The sequence below is a fragment of the Manduca sexta genome, unplaced genomic scaffold, assembly GCF_014839805.1.
Source record: "Manduca sexta isolate Smith_Timp_Sample1 unplaced genomic scaffold, JHU_Msex_v1.0 HiC_scaffold_2149, whole genome shotgun sequence".
Classification (NCBI taxonomy): Eukaryota; Metazoa; Arthropoda; class Insecta; order Lepidoptera; family Sphingidae; genus Manduca; species Manduca sexta.
Window position 1 is genome coordinate 1 of NW_023593084.1, and position 20,401 is coordinate 20,401.

General features: G+C 32.5%; 1 protein-coding gene across 1 annotated transcript; it reads left to right on the forward strand.

Moving 5' to 3' along the window:
- Positions 1 to 924: 924 nt before the first annotated feature.
- LOC115455790 (synaptotagmin-15) lies at positions 925 to 20,201 on the forward strand (the record flags this gene model as incomplete). Its single annotated transcript, XM_037445803.1, is given in 7 exon segments — positions 925 to 1,013; positions 8,104 to 8,228; positions 8,580 to 8,673; positions 12,180 to 12,347; positions 12,714 to 12,821; positions 15,525 to 15,741; positions 18,410 to 20,201. Coding segments are annotated over 7 exon segments (929 nt in total), but the record flags the coding sequence as incomplete, so codon positions are not given.
- Positions 20,202 to 20,401: the final 200 nt, after the last annotated feature.

The window sequence follows — 20,401 nt, forward strand, 5'->3', positions numbered from 1 at the left end:
TAAATATAAATTTTCTTTGATACACTATCTAATAAACCATTGTATTATATCCAAAACTTAAGAAAACAACTCCACAACAGTGTTTTTATAGGAACTCTTAAATATTTAACGATCCTTTGTACCTCCAGATCCCGATGATGTATTTCAGAACTTTTCCGAGATCTTTCAGAGCGGTCGGTTTTGTTCAAACATGAATTACTTATTGGCGCGAGCTTGTTTTGTGAAGATTGATAAAACGAAAACTTGCCATACAATAAATAAATATAAAAAAAAAACTATTCGAGTTGAGTATTTAAAACAATGTATACTTAATATATAAAGCTAAAGATTTTGTTTGAACGCGCTAAACGCAGGAACTACTAAACCGATTTTGAATTTTTTTCACTAATAGGATGCTACATTACTCCTATAAGTGTCATATAAGTGCTATAGGCTATTTTTTATCCCGGAAAAAATACCATTATATACAAGTAAACCAAAGAGCATTTTTGAATGCTGCTCACATTTTTACAACATTTAGCAAAAAGCAAAGGGCACAGCATATTTGCACGAAAATATATTACTTACTTTCCTTATTATCAAGGTTTTCGCAGCAGGAAACCGTGAGCCAAATAAAATATTTCTCTTTTGTACAATACAAATATATTTTTTACAATATAAATGAAACGTCTTATTAAATCAAAAGGAAAAAATATATATTAAATGACTAATTCGCCTACGTCCAACTTAAATCCTTGTAATTAAAAGTTAAAATTTTACACACAGGATTTCCTTTATTGTTCCTTAAGATGGTAAACTGGGTTAAAAATAGGCTTTCACGCGAGCAAAACAGTGATTACTTTTCCAGTAAACAATATCCAAAAGCCAATGGATAACGGGATTTATTGTCTATAAAAGGTTTCTAACTGTTTTATTTGTTTGCAGCAAACACGGCAGACCTTGGCGTTTTGGACCCGGCGCTGTATAAAACTGACTGTCTTGATGAAGATCTTATGTGGCCTGAAGGACACGTGGTAAGTGCATTTGAAATTTACTACCAGAATTTATTGCTTCACTGTTAGTTGAAATTTATTCGCAATTTGTGTTCGAGTTTTTGAAATCAGATAACTAGCAATCTTAATTGTTGCCCCATTTCGCGTAACTAGAAATTTCTGTGAAAATTATACGAATATTTTTACAACTGTCCGATATAATCTGATTTAAATAATTTAGTAAATTATTATTACATTATGTTTAATGACTGTTGGCTTCATTTTCACGAAACTTTTCTTAAATTATGAGGTACTACAACGAGGAAAAAATGACTACAATTAAAAAGATATTCTAATAATTTTAAATCCCGAATATTTAAAAAATCAAGTTATTTTTAATCAACGATTTTATAATCACTATTCCATCACTTTTGTACACAAAATTGTACAAGAAATTTATTTTTAAACGCTACACCATGAAAAACAGCTATTTATATATAAAAGAGGCCGTGCCAACAGTATTGTAAGCTCCGACGAGTAAGAGTTTATTAGTCGTGATGAATATTTATGAGACTTGATTACCGACTTTCGCCGTTTAAAGCTTTGCATTTCATTTAGAAGGGGAAATACTAACTATTACATCACGTTTACAAACAAAATTGTGTATAAAAGGAAAACAAAGAAAACATAATTTATGTATGTGTTACTTGAATATATTAAATTTGAGGACGTTCAAATATTACGTGAGCATTAAGTAAACGGTGATGGAGATCTATGTTTTGCTTATTTTCGATGACGTGGGGAACGGGGGTGTAAACAATGTTTACGTCAACAATATTTATTTAATTACTAACCCCCTTATTCATAGACGTTTTTTATCTAACGACCGAGGAGTAAAGCTGTGATAACAAGTCTGTTTCTCAGTGCTGACGGCATGGCAGTCTTCTCATTGCGTAGACATAGAGCCGTTGTGATTGGCTAATATTGAGATACAATAATAATAGTCACAACGGCCCTATTTCTCAGTGCCGTTTTGCATTGAGAAACAAGCTTGTTATCACAGCTTTACTTCGTCCTTAGAAAAAACGTTTATGAATAAGGGGTACTAAATATAAATATAAAAGATTTTAAAAATTATACCTTCCTATGCTTATATAAGCATGGGAGAGAGAAAGAAATTTTGTTAACGTTTGCTGACAACGGAGATGGGGCCATTAAAAAATTCTAAGATTCTGCTTATGTAATACTATATACTTGAAAGGTTTCACTATTGAATATCGACCACTGGACGACTACTAGTTTTTATGAATAACTTGAAATCATATTTTCTTATTATACTCCTGTATTTCGTATATTTATTATTTTTATTAATAAATAAAGTATTAAAATAAATCTAAAGTGACTAAATTCGTTGAAACATGTTTGAATAATGCCAAAACTGAATTTTCCAAGTTGAATGTGGAGCTAAAGAATAAAGTATAGTTTTCTTACTGCAACATGTTTGAAGGCAGTTGTGTAAATGTGACCTTTGAAGCTAGACGTTGTGTTATTACACAGTAGGGAATTCAGAACTACTACTCACAAATACTTTAAAATAAAAGAAGACATTTTAAAAGCAATGTAAATAATATATATGGTTGAAGCAATATATTTATCAGGTGAAACAAATATTTGCTATGAAGTATATAATATAGATATCAACAAAGCAGTACACGATCAAGTGTATAAAGTATGTAGTATTTTATAAGTTTGGATACTTGATATACCAACTATATTTCGTTGCCTATAGAAAAATAATTAAGATTTACATTGTTTTTTTATTTATTTTTTCCTGTCAGCCTGAGCTGGCTTCTTTGTTTACTCTGTACTTTTTCATATCCAGTATAAAATATCTGTAGTTATATAAGCGACTTAATTTAAATAATAATTAATTATTCTCATGTACCTTAACTTATCATAAATGCAACTATGTTCATCTACGTGATGAATAAAGCATTTTATTTTATTTTTTTTATTTTTAAAGCCACATCATATTCATAGTCGAAAACTGTACCTATTAGGATATCGTAAACTCATTATAAAAATGTGTTTACGATATACCCAAGCCCAACTCTTTAGCAACTCTTATTAACGTTCTTACAAAGTGGCACGAAGTAAAAAATACACTTAAAAATAGGCGGCTGTAAAGATTCTATCAGATGTTTACAGTTCTTCTTTTACAACTTTCGCTTCACTGCAGTGTTGTTTTTATGTCTGCAGTTTTAAAAGTAATGTAAAGCCAGCGAGTAGGTGGTAGGGTAATGATGAGTGATTACCCCCGCCGTGTACACCCACACTGGCACAGGAACTGTGACGTCATAATAAAGAGGAGGAACGAGAATAGGAAAAGGAAATTGGCTCATAAATCTCAGAGTAATTGGTTAAAAATTGGTAAAACGTACAACTTGAGAAACTAGTCTTTTTGGATACAATTGGTTTAAGGGGGCAAGGATTTTGTTAAGCTACATTTTTCGTTACTGAAATATACAAAAATTATTTCGAATACTATAAAAGGGGTGAATTGGATCATGCCAGTGTATCAGGATATATTTTATACACATAAATGGACTCATTAATTACTTTATTGAATTAAAAAACATTTAAATTATAAACTGATGAACACACGCTACGCAATTTCACAATATAATTTTTGTCTCCATACGGCCTCATGTTCCGATTATCCCATTTCACACGTGATGGGTTAAGATTAAATTTCGCTACCAACAGGCGTTAAAATCTAAAATATTTGACGTGAATGTCATGACATTGCACAAAATTTAATTTGAATATAACACGCTACATACGAAATTCACGAACCGTATAATTTCATATTTTAAACTTATTTATGTTTAAATTGATGCACTCGAGAACAATTTATGTAAAGAACATCTGAATGCTGACTTCATTAGTGTAAAATGAGTCTTAAGAGCTTCCAAAAAGGTACATGCTAATGTAATGCAAAAGCATATACTTAACAGTGTTAAACAGAAGTTGAAAGCAATGTAAACTAATGAGTGTCTTTTACAAATTCACTAAACTTATTTCATTCCCCAAACATATGATTATGACAAATCCTGCCCGTTCATAGGGTGAACAGAGTAGCTGTTCCAGGCGTGAAGAGTCATGGGGCACCATTTTATCCTTGGTGGGGAAATATTCTAGGTGCCCGCGGTGCCCTTAGCGATTTTTAGAGTGGGACCTAATAAAAGGTCGCTATGAAAATAGGCGCCAAAAATATTTCACACAAGGCGTCCCAATATCTAAGGCCGGCCCTGGATCTGGGGAGTGTATCTCTTTCATATTGAAACCAGCACTGTATTTAGTAATGTCCTGCTGCGTGGCATGAACCTCTTCTATTATTAAGAAGGAAAATCAGCGTCTGAAACCAAGCAGTCTAATCCAATCGACTGGCTCTCAGATTAAGGATTACCCAACTAACGAAGGTTAGCAGTCGGTTCCTTGCTCTCCCTTTCAAAGTACGAGGAAGCTATCTTATAGATATAAGTATTGTTTTACTAACCCTAATGATTATATGTTACTTGATTAATAATGATAAATAAATAAAAAAAAATAGAGCTCTCACACACAGTACCTACCAGAGAAAATTCGTGCGACGCAGGACATCTTAAAATTCGGGCTGGTTTTATTACACGTCCTATATTAGTGCACCATGCTGTTTGGAGCATTAGCAGACTTCATATAGGTACCTTCAAAATTCTTGTCGCCAAATATGTCCCGAATTTCAATTCCTATTCCCTTTGATGTCTATTTCGAAACGAAAACCCGCACAGACTTTGGTTTCTGAGCCTGGGATTTGGAACTTCAAGCCACACGATTACTATATCATAGCAATACATCAAGTGGAGAATTAAGTGCTTAAAATATGAATTTTTGGTACTTATGACAGCAGTCATAAGTACCAAATTACAAAAGCACAAAACATATATTGAAACGCGAAGATCTAACCTTTTCTCTATAAATATATACCCTTTCGATAAAACTTGCGAATATGACCCTCAAACAACTGTACACAACTTCCAACACTCTAAACAAAGCGAATTTGCAAAGTCAACGTCAGTGAAAATCTTATAAAACAATCCCCCAACCCTCGAAAACAAAACTTCGCGGGGGTTGCGATAAAGGTCATTATTCCGTGAAAATTATTCAATTGCTCAACAACAGTATCCATTGTTTTAAATCTGCGTCAAAATACGTTTCAACACACAATAGCTATTGAAAATTTTGTGCATTGTCTGCGATAGTCAACTTATAGCTTTTGATATTTTTACTTAGGAAATAAATGTACAAATATTTTTTCTCTCTGATTCCTAAATTGGATTTGGCAGTGGTCACAATCAGTTGCCATAACTATTATAATGCTATTTATTGAATTATTATTGGCGTGTAGTTAATGATTCTCAAAGATTATTATAAATTCATTATTTACTAATGCCAAAATTGACGCAAATATTATTAAGAATTTGCATTTCTTAACATGCTTTAGTTGATAGAACGATAATATTCTACTTAAACGTAGACAAAAGGTTAAACGATATAACATGACAGCTGACATTTACGCATTTTATTCCACTATTTTTATCTTTACTATAAAATAAAACTGTAGCAAGAATATTAATATTTGAATAATTTTTCGAGACGGCATCAATTTAAGCGAATTGTTAAAATATTTTTCTGCATATCTTTATCAAAGTGACAACGTCGTATTGCGAAACGAAATATATCTACGAAAAGAATTGCTTGAACCTGTACAAGATCAGTTTTATTTCGAATTCTTACAAAATCTTACATTTAATGCACGTGACAAATTTTAATTAGCATTTAAAATATTTGCTGGCAGTAGACTTATAAAATTGCAGAACAATATTTTGTAAGGGGGTCACCAATGTAAGGGGGTAATCTATTAAGGGAGCATGTGATTGTCCCACAATAATATAGTTATATATGAATAAAAGTTTATTACAGGAAACACATTTTACATATTTAATTATACACGTGTACAAAAATGCACTAGGGCGGACAGCCCCCTGCTGCCCGCCGGCGACCCCCCGATGGCCCCTATTAGTCGCCTCTTACGACAGGCAGGGGATACCGTGGTGGAATTCTCCAAACGCCCCCAGTCCACAGGGCGGGACCTCATTACCCCTGATGGTAAGCTAAGTGGTGTCCGGATAGGGTATCGATTGACGATACATGTTTATCCCTAGCCAGTTGATACAACACCGCTCTATTTGAACCTGATATACACAGGCTGATCCGAGAACTCGACACATTTACGAGGGGTTAACCCTTGTGTTGAAACTGTATAGTAGCAAAGAGTATAAACCAAACAATAATAACCAATGTGAGTTAGTACTGACAGTATGCCGCTTTAAATTTAGAAATTGTATACTTCTCTTTTGTCATTGTCTAGTCTTTACTGTTCTCAATAAATCCACTAATCGTTTTACAATCCTAAGTTATTTCTTTCATAATCCATCACCTTGTGTACGTCGTACGGTGGTTAATATCCGAGCAGATAAAAAATAAATCCTACTACCCACGTATACAAATATAATTAACCTTATGTTAATGTGTTTGAATTTATATCACTTATCTTTACATATAATTGTAACAGACTGATTTATGTAAAGTATAGATATTAAATAAAAACGAATAAGGGAGTCTTTATTAGAGTAATAGAAAACAAAATAGTTTTTACAATTTCTGTCAAGCGGGCGGAGCCGCTGGCAATAGCTAGTAATATATAAAAAATGTTGTATACTGTTTATTGTATGTAAATCGATAAATAAGAGACACCGTATATTAAAACATTCCTTTCCCGAAATATGTACGGCATTAGCAAACTCATAAATACTTTTTGTTTGTAATAAAACGTAGCAATGTATTATTTGACTAAATTCTGGTGATATACTCGTATGTGTTTATCTTTAAAAAAAAACTACGGAATACTTTAGGTAAAGTTGAAACGGTAAAAATCGAATAAATGTTTTTAATTAAACTCAGTTTCTAAATTTTAAATTAAGTAATTATAATATAATGGCCTCTTAACTATAAACAGAGAATTTACTAAAAAATAACAGTAGCTGCTAAAATTTTCGATAGGAAAAATGTTTGTCGCTTGTTTCATTGTAACAGAAAAACAGGTTTTACGAAATACCTAGACACGTTTTTGCAGGTCAAAGCACTGTTCCGAACATCCATAACTCCCACGGGAAATACTTTTTAGCTGAGCGCAGGAATGTATCGACATTTTTATTTATCACCAACTGGATTATTTTATTTGCAACACTAGGTATCGAATTTGATATACACTTCAATATTTCAGATGCGAATTTATTGCTAACACGTGCTAAAAAATATTTACACCTGAGCCAGCTCAAAAGATTAAGGCCCAGACATTCGCTGCAATGCTAGATTTATGTGAAACACCTGGTGAAAATCGATAGATTTCTTACAATAGAAATTGTATCTACTTTACGTTACTTGTATAAATCCACGATATTGGCGCTACGATCTTCAGCTACACTAATATATAAAGCTGAAGAGTTTGGGTTTGAAAGCGGTAATCTCAGAAACGTTTTAGTAGTTTCTGAGATTACCGCTTTCTTATAAGGCTACTTCTTATATGTATAAAGTAGTACTTTATCGCGGAAAATCGTTTTACGCTGACGAAGCCGCAAACAATTACAAAAAATAATTTGAGCACCAGATTTATTCCTTTTATGGAAATATTAAGCTATCAAGTAGCGAGGACCTAGGCGTTGTATCAAGTAACGAGGTCTTAGCCTTTGTCGGCCATACATACATATGTATATGTATAAACAAAACATTCTATAGCGGCTTATTCCTCATACCACATTAAAACATGAGTGAGAAAAAAATAAGGCCACTTTTTAGTGACGCGTACGTAATATGTCTTATTAAAACTAAACAACTAGATAATTAATTTACGCAAACATTTGTATATAAAAAGCGAAATTAAATAATTAAAAAACAACAGTTTTAACAAATGAATCGGCGCAAAATCGCACCATGACGTGTACGTAATAAGCTTTCATTTGAATTTCCCAAGGGCCGAGTGTGGTTCACGTTGAAGTACGAGGCTGGAACCGAAAGGCTACAAGTGCATATAATAAAGGCGAAACATCTGCCCTCTCGCACTCCAGCGCTTGCCAACGCTTGCGATCCCTACATCAAGTAAGTACTTAGCTTTAATTAATTACATACATTTTTTACACAAATTATTCACAACGTCGTTAAGTCGTTTACAGTTGTTATTATATTGTTAATTTTACATTGAGAATAAATATGGTCTTTGGATTACGTCCTCAATTTATATTGCTTTAAATTCAAGAATTGAAATCGATCTGTTTTGGACTACTTTCTACCTTAAATATTGAGTACTGTGGTTCAGTGTTGGTAATATCGAGGTCTTACAATAGTATTTTCTATAAAAATAGTTTCCTATAAAACTTTACATATTAAAAATAGCCTATCAATTACTGTAATGCAAAAGACATTTAATTAACAGCGATGTGTATTTCACAGAATACAACTGATGCCTGACGAACGAAGAGTGCTACAGACGAAACAAAAGAAGAAAACCTGCAATCCATTCTTTGACGAAACATTTGTTTATCAGGTAAGTAAATATTAAAAACAAAATGACAATACAAAAAAACACAACCTGAACTTAAAGAAGAAAAAAATTAACGTGATATCATAAAAGCATTTCAAACTTCGAACTACATTTTCTCACAACACATGATGAAGTGATTTCGTACAAAATAAATTTAGATTTTTCCTTTCAACTCAATTGAATTGCTCACATTTTAGTTCGCTTATTTTATTGAACTTTGTAATTTAGAAAGTTTCTTCGAATTCATCAGGTTATTTTACTGTAGTACCTACACAGTTAATATTGAATGACTTATTTCTTTAAGCGCTTAGTTTTATCCATAAACACAATTCACACAAAAAAGAAACATTTAAAATATTTCTTATCTACAAAAACTATAAAATAAGCGTTCATGTCTATCCAAATAATAATAATACCTATACTACTACTGTACTAAATATTGTCCCACTGTTGGCTCGGGGCTCCTTTGCTACTGAGAGTCCTTGACCATAACGCTGGCCTAGTGCGGCTTGACAGGCTTAGGAAATACCTTCAAACACTTTTCTAATGTAGATTTCTTAGGTAAGTAACTTTCCTTGCGATGTTTTGATCACCATTACTTATACGAAGTGTAGGAACTAACTCATAATCCTACTTATATTATAAATGCGAAAGTTTGGCAAGATGTATGTATGTATGTTTGTTCCTCTTTCACGAAAAACTACTGAACGGATTTGGATAAAACTTTACAGTAATATTGGTTATACATTGTAATAACACATAAGCTACAATATATAATGATTTTGTGTAATTTGGTCATATTATAACGATACAAATCAAGTAAATCGGAATAAAATTATCTTGGCGTACGCTGCCTAAACCGTTGGAGTTAGACAAAGATGATGTAATATATCCTATATTACATATGCATGTACATATACATGTTTGTCTTAAATAGTTCTAAATAAAACTCCGGGACAACATACATAGTAGATATACGTAGAAGCCACTATGACCAAAATGGTAAGCCATTAATATAATTAAATCGGATCCTTTTTTAGCGGGACTTTTATCCCGGAAAACTCCTTCACGCGGGCAAAGCCGCGAGCAAAAGCATGCTATATATACTTACAACTTCCCGACTTGTACACTCAAATCACTCGTATTTCATTCAAAAAACCACATCACTATTATATGGACTATTGAAAATTGATTAAAAGCTTTGAACCGTTGAACGCAGTGGCCAAAGATTTAATTACTCTAATGAACTTTGCTTTCAGCTACTCTTGTTCACTGATGGCTTTTAACATGACCGAAAGCAGATTGATAGAGACTGATAATTAAAATATATTCAAAATTTCTGTTTATTTTTCAGTTATTTTTAAAGATTTACATTCTAACGCTAACTATAAAGTCCTTGCAACGCGTACTTCTAAAGATCGAGTTGTGAGTATTATTTTCCTTTGATAGAACTGATATTTTATCGGATTATTATTTTTAGATGTTTTTAAAACAAAACAAGGTCTGATGTAAATATTTAAAAATTGTCAAAATAAATAAATTGAATTAATTTAACTTCATTTTGTAACTAAAACAAATCAGGGGTATTTGCAATTCAGTGACGTAAATTTTATTGTAAAAAGAAAACTTGATACAAGCAGAAGAGAGAACATAATAATAATATGTAAAATATTTGAGTATTAAAATATTTATTACACAAACTACTTAACTTATTACATATATTAAAATAATTTGTTCAGTAAATATTTAAATAATTTGTGCAGTCTTATATTTTAATTTTATTATAAAATTCCATAGTCAAGTTAATCAAAACATAATTCGGAGTATCATCGTTTTAATATCGCGCTATCAAAGATCAAAGTGAACGGACGAGAATAGTCAACAGAATATTATTTATACGAACATAATCCAATAGATTAAATCTATTAATTATAAGCAAATATCGATCCGAGAATCTTAATATTAAACAGTAAGATGTTAGCATTAACTAAAAATTACCTTAGCGTCGGGTATTTGAAATAGCAATTGCAAATTATTTTTTTAGGAAGCAATTAAAATACAAATACATATTTGGTATCTAATGTTGGTGAAAAGAAATTATTCTGTTACTGATGGGCGTAGCTGGTTTAGTTCTATTCCATTTGAATTATCTAACGCCCGACTATTTTCTAATTTGTATTTGAAATAAAAATAGTTGATAAACTTTATTTCGTATTATAAATTTCAAATATACGATTTAAAAATATTTTATATTTCGCATATTAATTGAAGCAATGCATGTATTTTGTCCAGCTCTGCTTACATATCACAACTAACAAACTTGAGATTCAAGAAACCCGCTGCGATTCTAATAATCATATTTTATCTTTACTGCAAGATTTTCAGGCAAACTTTAAAATCCCAAGTGGAGACCCCGTGATCTCGTACAAGCGAGTTAAGATCCGCAGAAGTACATAAACTAACACAAACTTATGCTCTAAAACTTTGAATTTCTTTAGTTAACATAAGAGTAATATTGTCTATTTTTAGCTTTGGAGTTACTGTCGTGTTCGCTGCGGATTATTTTTACTTAACCGGCTACAACGTTAACCTATAGACGAGGTTATTTCATTTAGCAAATAGAAAACGTTTTTTAGTAAAAGGAAAATGATGCCTTTCAACGCCTTTCATATTAAGACTTCCACGGTATTAAGGTTTAGACGTTCCAAGACAGGTTCTTTCCGTAATAGAATTTCTTTGACCAGCTTTTTAAATTCCTGTAGAATATTATAAAGGTAAAATTTATTTTATACTTTAGATTTTAGAATTATGATATTTTATGGCATACTAACAATTTTAAAACATTAAACTATTTTGTTTTATTAACAATTAAATTTTTAAAACAACTCTCTGCCCTTCTAAAGTTCAGGGTTTACTTTGTGAATCATCGCTTGCTTTAACGGTAAAGGAAACCTGCATACCTTAGAAATTCTCCAAGAATTTTAAGGGTATATGAAGTCTGCCAAACCGCACTAGGCCAGCGTGGTGGACTAAGGCCTAATGCCGCTCGAAAGTAGAAGAGGCCCTTGCCCAGCAGTGGGACAATATAAAATACAGGGCTGATATTATTATTATAATATTATGGTTTTCTTTGGAAGTTACCGTAAACGCACCTTGGCCAAATCGATACCAGCAATTAACACTACGCTAAATCAATTTCTGGATAATTTCCGTCAGAATGCAAAATTGTTATTTCTTTATCTTTTATAAGCTTACAAAAACTCTTTTTTTTTTGGTATAAAATTAAGAATTCTTGAATTACACAAAACGCTCACTAAGAAAGCTCTAGTATCACAACACACACACACATATATATATATATATATATATGTGTGTGTGTGTGTGTGTGTATATATATATATATTATTTTCCCTTTGAACGTCTCTCCTGCAAAGTTTTCAAGTTAGAGTAGTGTTAATTGCAGCTGTCGAAATTAACAATACAGTATCATAACGGCAATTTTATTGCAGATCCCACCTGGTAAAATCGAAAGCCTAACCCTGAAGCTGTCGGTTGTTGATGTGGGACGAGTAGGCAAGGGTAAACAACTGATCGGCCACATCATTCTACCACTAACTGAATTGGAAGGAGTAGCTCCAGACGAAGAACCGCAGCTGTACAAGCTTGACATTGAAAAGGTAATCTATACATATTATCAAAGTCCCCAAAAACTGTCTGTCTGTATGTGATCCATTTTCTCGAAATCTACTAAACGGATTTTTGTACCGTTTTTACTTAAAGATAGTGCAATTCTTGAGGAAGGTTTAAGTTAATAACACATTACGGTTTTATGTGAATTTACTGAAATATAACGATTACTGTTGAAGAAGTCGTGTGGTTGTAAAAAATCTTGTGGGTCGGGATTTACACGGGAAAAATTTTGTGTCACATTGTTTTTTACGCGGACGAGGTTGCAGTCACAGCTAGTACTGTATAAATTGAATCTTAATAGACAATTAGCGTATGTTTTAGTACGTATTATTATCAATCTGACAATTTTACAGGATCTTCAAGAACCAACATCAGACTTGGGCGAAATACTGGTGTCGTTACTGTACAATGAAAACCTACATCGACTTACAGTAACCGTGATAGAATCTCGCGGATTAAAGGTAAGAACAACATTTTGACTGCATAAATTGCAAATACTATGACTGCCTCGGTGGTATAGTTGTACTGCTTGCGTGATGCGGCAGTGTTCTGAGGTCCTGAGTTCGAATCCCAGGTCGGGAAAAGTGATATTTGGGTTTTTCTGCTCAATATCAGCTTGATATGGCGATAGGCTCGCCCCCTATCACATCATGGCACGGAACACACTTGGTAAAATGTGGATGCCCTGGTTGCGTCTTTGCATACGCCTTCGGGGATAAATGCGTGATGCGTGAAATTATGTAAGCTTGAATACTTCAGTTTTAGTAATATCGTTTTATTAACATGGATTTGGTCTATCTTGACATGGATGTAAAGGAGTGCAATTCTCCGTACTACACCAACAGGTCACAGGTTAAGTAAAACGGTTTTATAAGGGTGCGGATTTGATTTGAATTTTAAATGAGTTTCACCTTGTTTGTGGAAATTAATTAAAGCATTTCACTTTCGCCCGTCGTCTAAAACTATTTTACAATCTAGTACCATATTTCGGACTTACTCTTATTAACTAAGTGACACTTAACAATTTTGCTTGTTCTAATTATCACTACATAGTACAAAACAAAGTCGCTTTCTCTGTCCCTATGTGTGCTTAAATCTTTAAAACTACGCAACGGATTTTGATGCGGTTTTTTTTTAATAGATAGAGTGATTCAAGAGGAAGGTTTATATGTATAATAATAACATCCATTAAATAGTGGAGAAAAACTGTTATTTTGTTATGTTATACCCTGTTATAACATAACAAAATAACAGTTTGCTATGTTTTTATATACAACGTTCACAGTTTTTCTGTAGTGTATTTAGTATCAGCATTGCACCCGTGCAAAGCCGGGGCGGGTCGCTAGTACCCTATAATACTCAAATGGACAATGAATTTTACAATCTGGTAACCATATTCCAGACTTACACTCATTAATTAAGTGACGCTTAATAATTTCACTTGTTTTAATTAACAGATTATACTCTACTATACTCAAATGGACAATGAATGAGAACTTTGCACTTGATTAAAACTAAACACAGATACAAACGTTTGAAACCGTCAAATCCATTTTCATTATAAGTTAATTTATCATGCAGAGCTAAAGAAAGATCTCAGCAAATATATATACTTGAGTTCTAGCGAAATTCCTATACAAACTAAAAAAAAATGTGAATAAATGTCTAACATAATTTTGCTAAGTAATTCACTTTCTAGATTTTCTTAGGTTTACTGGAAATCTGTCTCAAGAGTAGTATTTAGGACATATATCTAGAACATTCCAGATAGCCTAAAACATTTTATTTTCCTATTATAAACAAGGCAGTGAAAATCTATTTCTTATACTTTCAAAATCATCTTTTCATCCTCAAAAAATAAATTTATACGTGGTAAAACAAAAAGATTCGGTAAATATTATGAAAGGATATGAAATGAAAGCTACAATTACAAAAAACATCTTAATGCAAATCGCAATTTTTTATTTCCGGAGGCCCAAATGTTTCCTACCCTTACCTAATACCTATTCCGTTCCTTTAGGCCAAGAGCCCATTTATAATTCTTAAGCCTCATTTAGACGTGTTGTAGCATAATTTTTATTGTTAGCAATAATCGTCTTTTGAGTAACTGACAAGACTATACTTCACTGCGAGCATTGTCTAGCCTTCGCACATTTTCAAAGGCGACTTTTTAAGCAATAATTGCGTACGATTATTGCTGGCAATAATTGATATTGCTTTATGCGATATATTGTAAGTCCTTATATAATGGTGAAGATCACTTATTATCTTTATTCTCATTATCAATCCATTCTATAAAACTTTACTACAGTTTCCATGAGCGAGCGACGCATGAAACTAAAAAGACTTTTGTGTGAAACATATTGTGCTATAATTGGTTTGCTTTCTGATATAGCTTTTTGTTGTTTAACCTAAAATTATAGCCCTTAACACTTACTACATAATGCTTATTTTAATATGTGGGCAGGATTATTTGCATATTAAATACTATTATAAAGGTAGAAATACGAAACAATGTAAAAGAAAAGAAGAACAATTAATGTAGAGTGCTTTAAATAATTAAAATGCGTGAAGCGTAAAAATCTGTAAACAAAATAAATTCGCAGAAGAGAAAAGGTGAACTAGGTCAGGGGTGAACGTGTTGCTAATTGTTTTACTCGTGATCTCTGGAATAATAAATTAAATAATTATTTCGAAGTGTTCGCAATGATGTTGGAAATTGTTTGACCTAGTGGCAGAACATTCACTGTGAACTTGAAGACCTGGTTTCTATAACCAGGTCGGTCACTACCCTCTCGAATTAAGTAATAACATTAGCTCAGATTGCATTCTTCAAACATCTATTCGGCAACAAATCGAAATATATTTCAAATGTATGTACTGCGTACTAGATCTAGCACCGATCTGAACTCTCACTGTGTTCAACTGAAGTGTACTGCAATCCGGTATTGCTATGATACTTATACTCTGTTTAAAGCTGTTTAAAGTTTAGTTAGACGACGATTGATGTTTTAGCGCTGCAGCGAACTTTTGTTCTTACTCCAGATTTTGAACAAATAGTTTATATGGACGTTCGTGTCTGTTAAATGTATGTCAATGTTTCGTCATGTCCATTAATAGAAGTAAATATCTTCCACATATTCAAAACAACATTTTTTCAACAGCTGGATCCATCATCAAACAAGCGCGAGATGGTAGTGAGAGTGACTCAGGAGCGGGCTTGTCGAGGAGTGCGTGCGAGGCGCACTGCTGCTGTCGAAGTCTCTGACGAGGGTTGCGCCCTGGTGTCCGAATGCTTCCACTTCAGGCTACGAGCTGATGAGCTGCACACTACCAGCGTTACTGTACAGGCGCTGCAACCACACTCCGTGTATGCCAAAGGTTTGTGTTAAGAAGCCATCACAATTACTTACATTAATTACATATTAATTTTGACTCATTGAATTATCAATGTATAATAGACGACCGACCGATCATTTTGTTGCATCAGCCTTAAAATTTATAATCTAAATTATATTGACCGAGATCTATGACAAAATATGAAATGAAAATATTATGTTTGTAAATGTAGGCGTATGCACGCTGTACACCGTTTCATAGTTTTTATAAATTTTTAGTATTATTGTTTTTTTCGTTAATTTTTAGTTGTTGTTAAATACTTTTAGGTGGATTTTCTCCGCACTTTTACGGTGATGTGCGTGTATTAGCTTATATAATTAATCAGACTTTGTATAGAAAAGACTTATTCAAAAAAATATATATTTAATAACAATATTATAAAAGAATGGACAATTGATGACAAAAATAAAGCCCGGAGTTTCTTTCTGCCTTTCTTCTTCGGGTAGTCATCGCTTAGGCAGTTAGTGAAAGGCTGGTAGGTTAGCTAGGTTAGGGCTTTTATTGTCCTCACCGGTGAGGATCGCGACGCGTTTCTCCCTTATTGCTTATTCAAAAATACATATATACATCATTTTATTTCTTCTTCCCTGCCAGCCCAAGCTGGCTTCTTTGTTTACTAGGTATATTTTTCATTTATTTTATTTACAATATAAATTGTCTTTATTTATATAAGCTAATCTAATTAAGTAATAATTAAATGTTCTCATGTACCTTGACTTATCATAAGTCCAACCATGTTCGCCTACGTGATGAATAAAGCATTTTTATTTTATTATGTCCATTGGTGGTCATTTCCTCAATCAGTCTGTCTAGAAGCATTTCCACTTAGGTTCAGTGGAATTATTTTACGTCCATTGGTGGTCATCTCTTCGTTCAGTCAGTCTAGAAGCCAATTCATTTACCATTGGTGCATAAAATTATTTAACCGTGAACAATTTCTGATTAGCCGAAATAGCTTTTTTACCATAAATTCGAGAAGACTGTCTTGTATAAATCTTTGGTTTTTATATTCAAAATTAATTAATTTCGTTTCATTTTGACTTGCCTAAATTATTCTAAAAATAGAAGAAATACACGGTCATATTATAATAGAATTAAAGTTGCCTAATTTTTAGAGTCACAGTTTAGTTCCGGCCGCCATAGTTCAGTCCAGAGCAGCACAGTTCGGTTCCGAACAGCACAGCAACATAATACCATGATATATTTTTACTTCCCGTAATAACAGGGCATTTATATAATTAATTATCTTCCTAGTCATATTAAATCTAAGCTCTAATATAAAATTCCCAATAATTTCCTATTAAGCCTGAAGCAAGTTCTCTAAGCTTAGGATTAAATCTGTGAAACGGTTGCATTAACTGGGTCAACCGATCTAAAGATAGAAATAGATAAAGTTTTGTTTTGCGTGTCTTCGTCAAATAAATATTCTGTACTATAATCTATAAAGTTGCAAAGAATTACCAACACTTTATGAAGATAACCTAGAATTTAGGTCCTAGATTCTAGTTATCACGTCATTCGAAAGTTAGGGTGTCTAGACTGTTTTGTTGAATAAGTATTTAGTTTCAAACAAGCTTACTTTGCATTTCGACTATTGGATTACAAGTTTACGTGGATTTTTTTTACATATAAACAAGAAGATTTCGAAGTAATTTCTGAAAGACTGTACAAGAAAACAGCGCAATAAGAATTTAACGCTAAAAAACGGATTGAAATTATAACTTAAAACAGACTTCACTTTACCTGATGTTGTTGTATCATTATCTGCAAACATTAGCAAAAATAAAATATTTAGTATATATCCTTACATAGCATAAAAAAAGTCTTCCTGCCACGTCTGTGTGTCTGAACGCTATAAACTCAAAACCTACCAAACGGATTTTGATCAAATTTGGTACAGAGATAATTTGGGATTCTGGAACGACATATGTCCCGGGAAAATATATAGTACGATTTTTTTGCCGGAAGACACACACGCAAGCGAAGCCGCAAACAAAAGCTAGTTAAAGATATGACAAACTACACTGATTTCATAACTCACTGACAAAATATGTTTATTAATTCCTAAATAATTTGTCAAATCCACCGATGTCATGACATTTCGCCTCACCTCATTACCGTTTCACTAAATGTAATTACGTAGCAATACAGAACATTACACTAACGAGGTGGAAACCGTCACAAAATTTACATTTTACTCCCGGAAGTGTTTCGAGTGATTAATCAATGTAGATTCTGAAACCTTGGCGTTTTTGCTTTGAAAACGTTAAGTACACGTCAAGGAATTCGAATTTTAAATTTGTATAGGAATTGAGATTCAGTTTAACCTTGAGGAGTTGTTGCATTTATGTGTTAGTATAATACCATTTTGAGGTGGAAAATAATGTGGAAATATTACCACTTAGATTACACGTACTTCATATACGCACGAGTACTGTAGAAGCTGTCGGTATTATATCCTTCAGTACTATATAGATCTTTATTTAACCACCATCAAAATACATTACCAGCATTTTTTAACCACAATCAGATTTTTATTTAAGTTATCTGTTCTTTTTTATCCTCATTATGTGTCAAAACACAATCAAAACTGCCAACCCTAGATAAAATTTTCCAGAGAGCCAGATTGTTTAACAGTAATTTGTTGCAGATCGCTTGCTGGGCAAATTTGTCCTGGGCTCGTACATGTTTGCCCGGGGGCGGGCCCTACAGCACTGGAACTCTGCCCTGGCGTCACCGATGGAACAGGTTAAACAATGGCATCCGCTTACAAATTAAATATCGGCCAAACTATGTATTCACGGAAGCAATTGCCAAAGATCTGTTAATCGAATTTGGAGGCTTTTTGCTTTAATATACGACTTCTATTATAAGTTCGTGGTATATTGGGAATGCGTTAATAAAAGATAATTATGATAATACATTTTAAATGCTAAATATTCTGGATTTGTGGTGATTGGAAATGTTTTTTATTGGAAGAACCGATATAGTTCATAAACATATATAATCAAAAACGTAGTTCAATATTCATAATCGATCTAAAAATAGATATTACAATTGTTGAATAAATCGCTTGTGTACTTAATATTTCAAACGTATTCCATTTATCAAACAAAATGTTTCAAATTTAATATTTATTAAACGATGTTATAAAAACCCTTTATAAATATTTGTCTACTGCTTCCGTGGGTAATATTATATTATTCTTCTGAATGTATACCCGTAACATCTTAGCGATGGATGATTTTGACAGCCTCTCGTAACTCCTAAGTCACGTTATATTTAAACGAAAACCTTTTTCTTTTAAAAAGATTCCTTGTTTATTTATAAAGCAAAGATGAATAGGAAAAGCTGTTTAAGAGAGTTTGTGTTCAGGTCACGTAAACGTTGAATTTGTTATAAATATCTTCACTACAGCGCTTTGAGAACGCTTGAAGTTTTAAAATTTTAGAAGGAAAATATCTTTCCTGTTTACTTTTAAATCAGCTTAATAATGTATTTGAATCCCACTTTGAGCATACTCTATTAAACTATCCAACCATAACCACGGCCATAGTGGTTCACGTAAGTGTGTCGCTTTAAGGAATTGGCCTGTGTATATCCGGTTCTAACAGGCCGGCATAATTGTGACGACTGCCGAGGTGTTATTACCTCTCGTCGACAGTCTATTGGACCCCCCTCTACTTATCATCAGGGGCAGGAGGATCACTAAGCTGTGCTTTTATATAAAAAAAACTATATTCCGACTCTAGCACATTTTTTCACGCATAATGAATAATAATCTCGTTAGTAATGCTAATCAAAATACTTTAGCAATAACAGTATTTTATAATTAAATTTTTTTGTTTATATTAATAAATTTAATAAAATTTAGATTTAAACATAACGCACAAGGTTTGTAGATCAAATATTTGACTTACGAGAAGCTATCAAAAACCTACTTCATTTACTTGTAGTTATAACTTATTATGATACCCTATGATATATGATGCAAGGTATATATGTACATATCTGTAGTCATTTGATTTAATACCTCCTGCGTTTCCTAAATTAAATCACAAATACTTAAAAATTCCCTGATATTTTTGTAATTTCGATTTACACACGATTTCAGATATAAATATAATATTGTAGCTTATAATGTTTATCCAGTTTCACTAATTAGTATTGTTTTGCAATTAATTTAATAAACTCAAATCCGCTTTTACTACACTGATATTAAAGTTAAAATTTTAAATATTCATATTCTCGAACAATTAATTGCTCATAGATAATTTTATGAAAATAAGTATAATAATCAAATATTTCAACATCAATACTCGTATGTTAAATTGATATGATATTTATGAATGTTTAACGTAAAATATTGCCAATATACACTATATGTAGTAGATTTATTTCGAAAATGTGCAAATGTGATCATTCAAATAAAATGATTCGACGTCGAGACGGCGTGAAATTTGTATTTTTATTTTTTTCACTTCGAAAATTACCTTACCTTACTGTTTTCACTGTTTTTATTATTAAGTTTAACTGTATACATATATGATGTCTGTACGTCACATGAGCTACTAAATGAAAATCAGTGCTGCCGTACTGCATAGGTGGTTATCAGTATATAAATGAACGGGAGACCTATTCT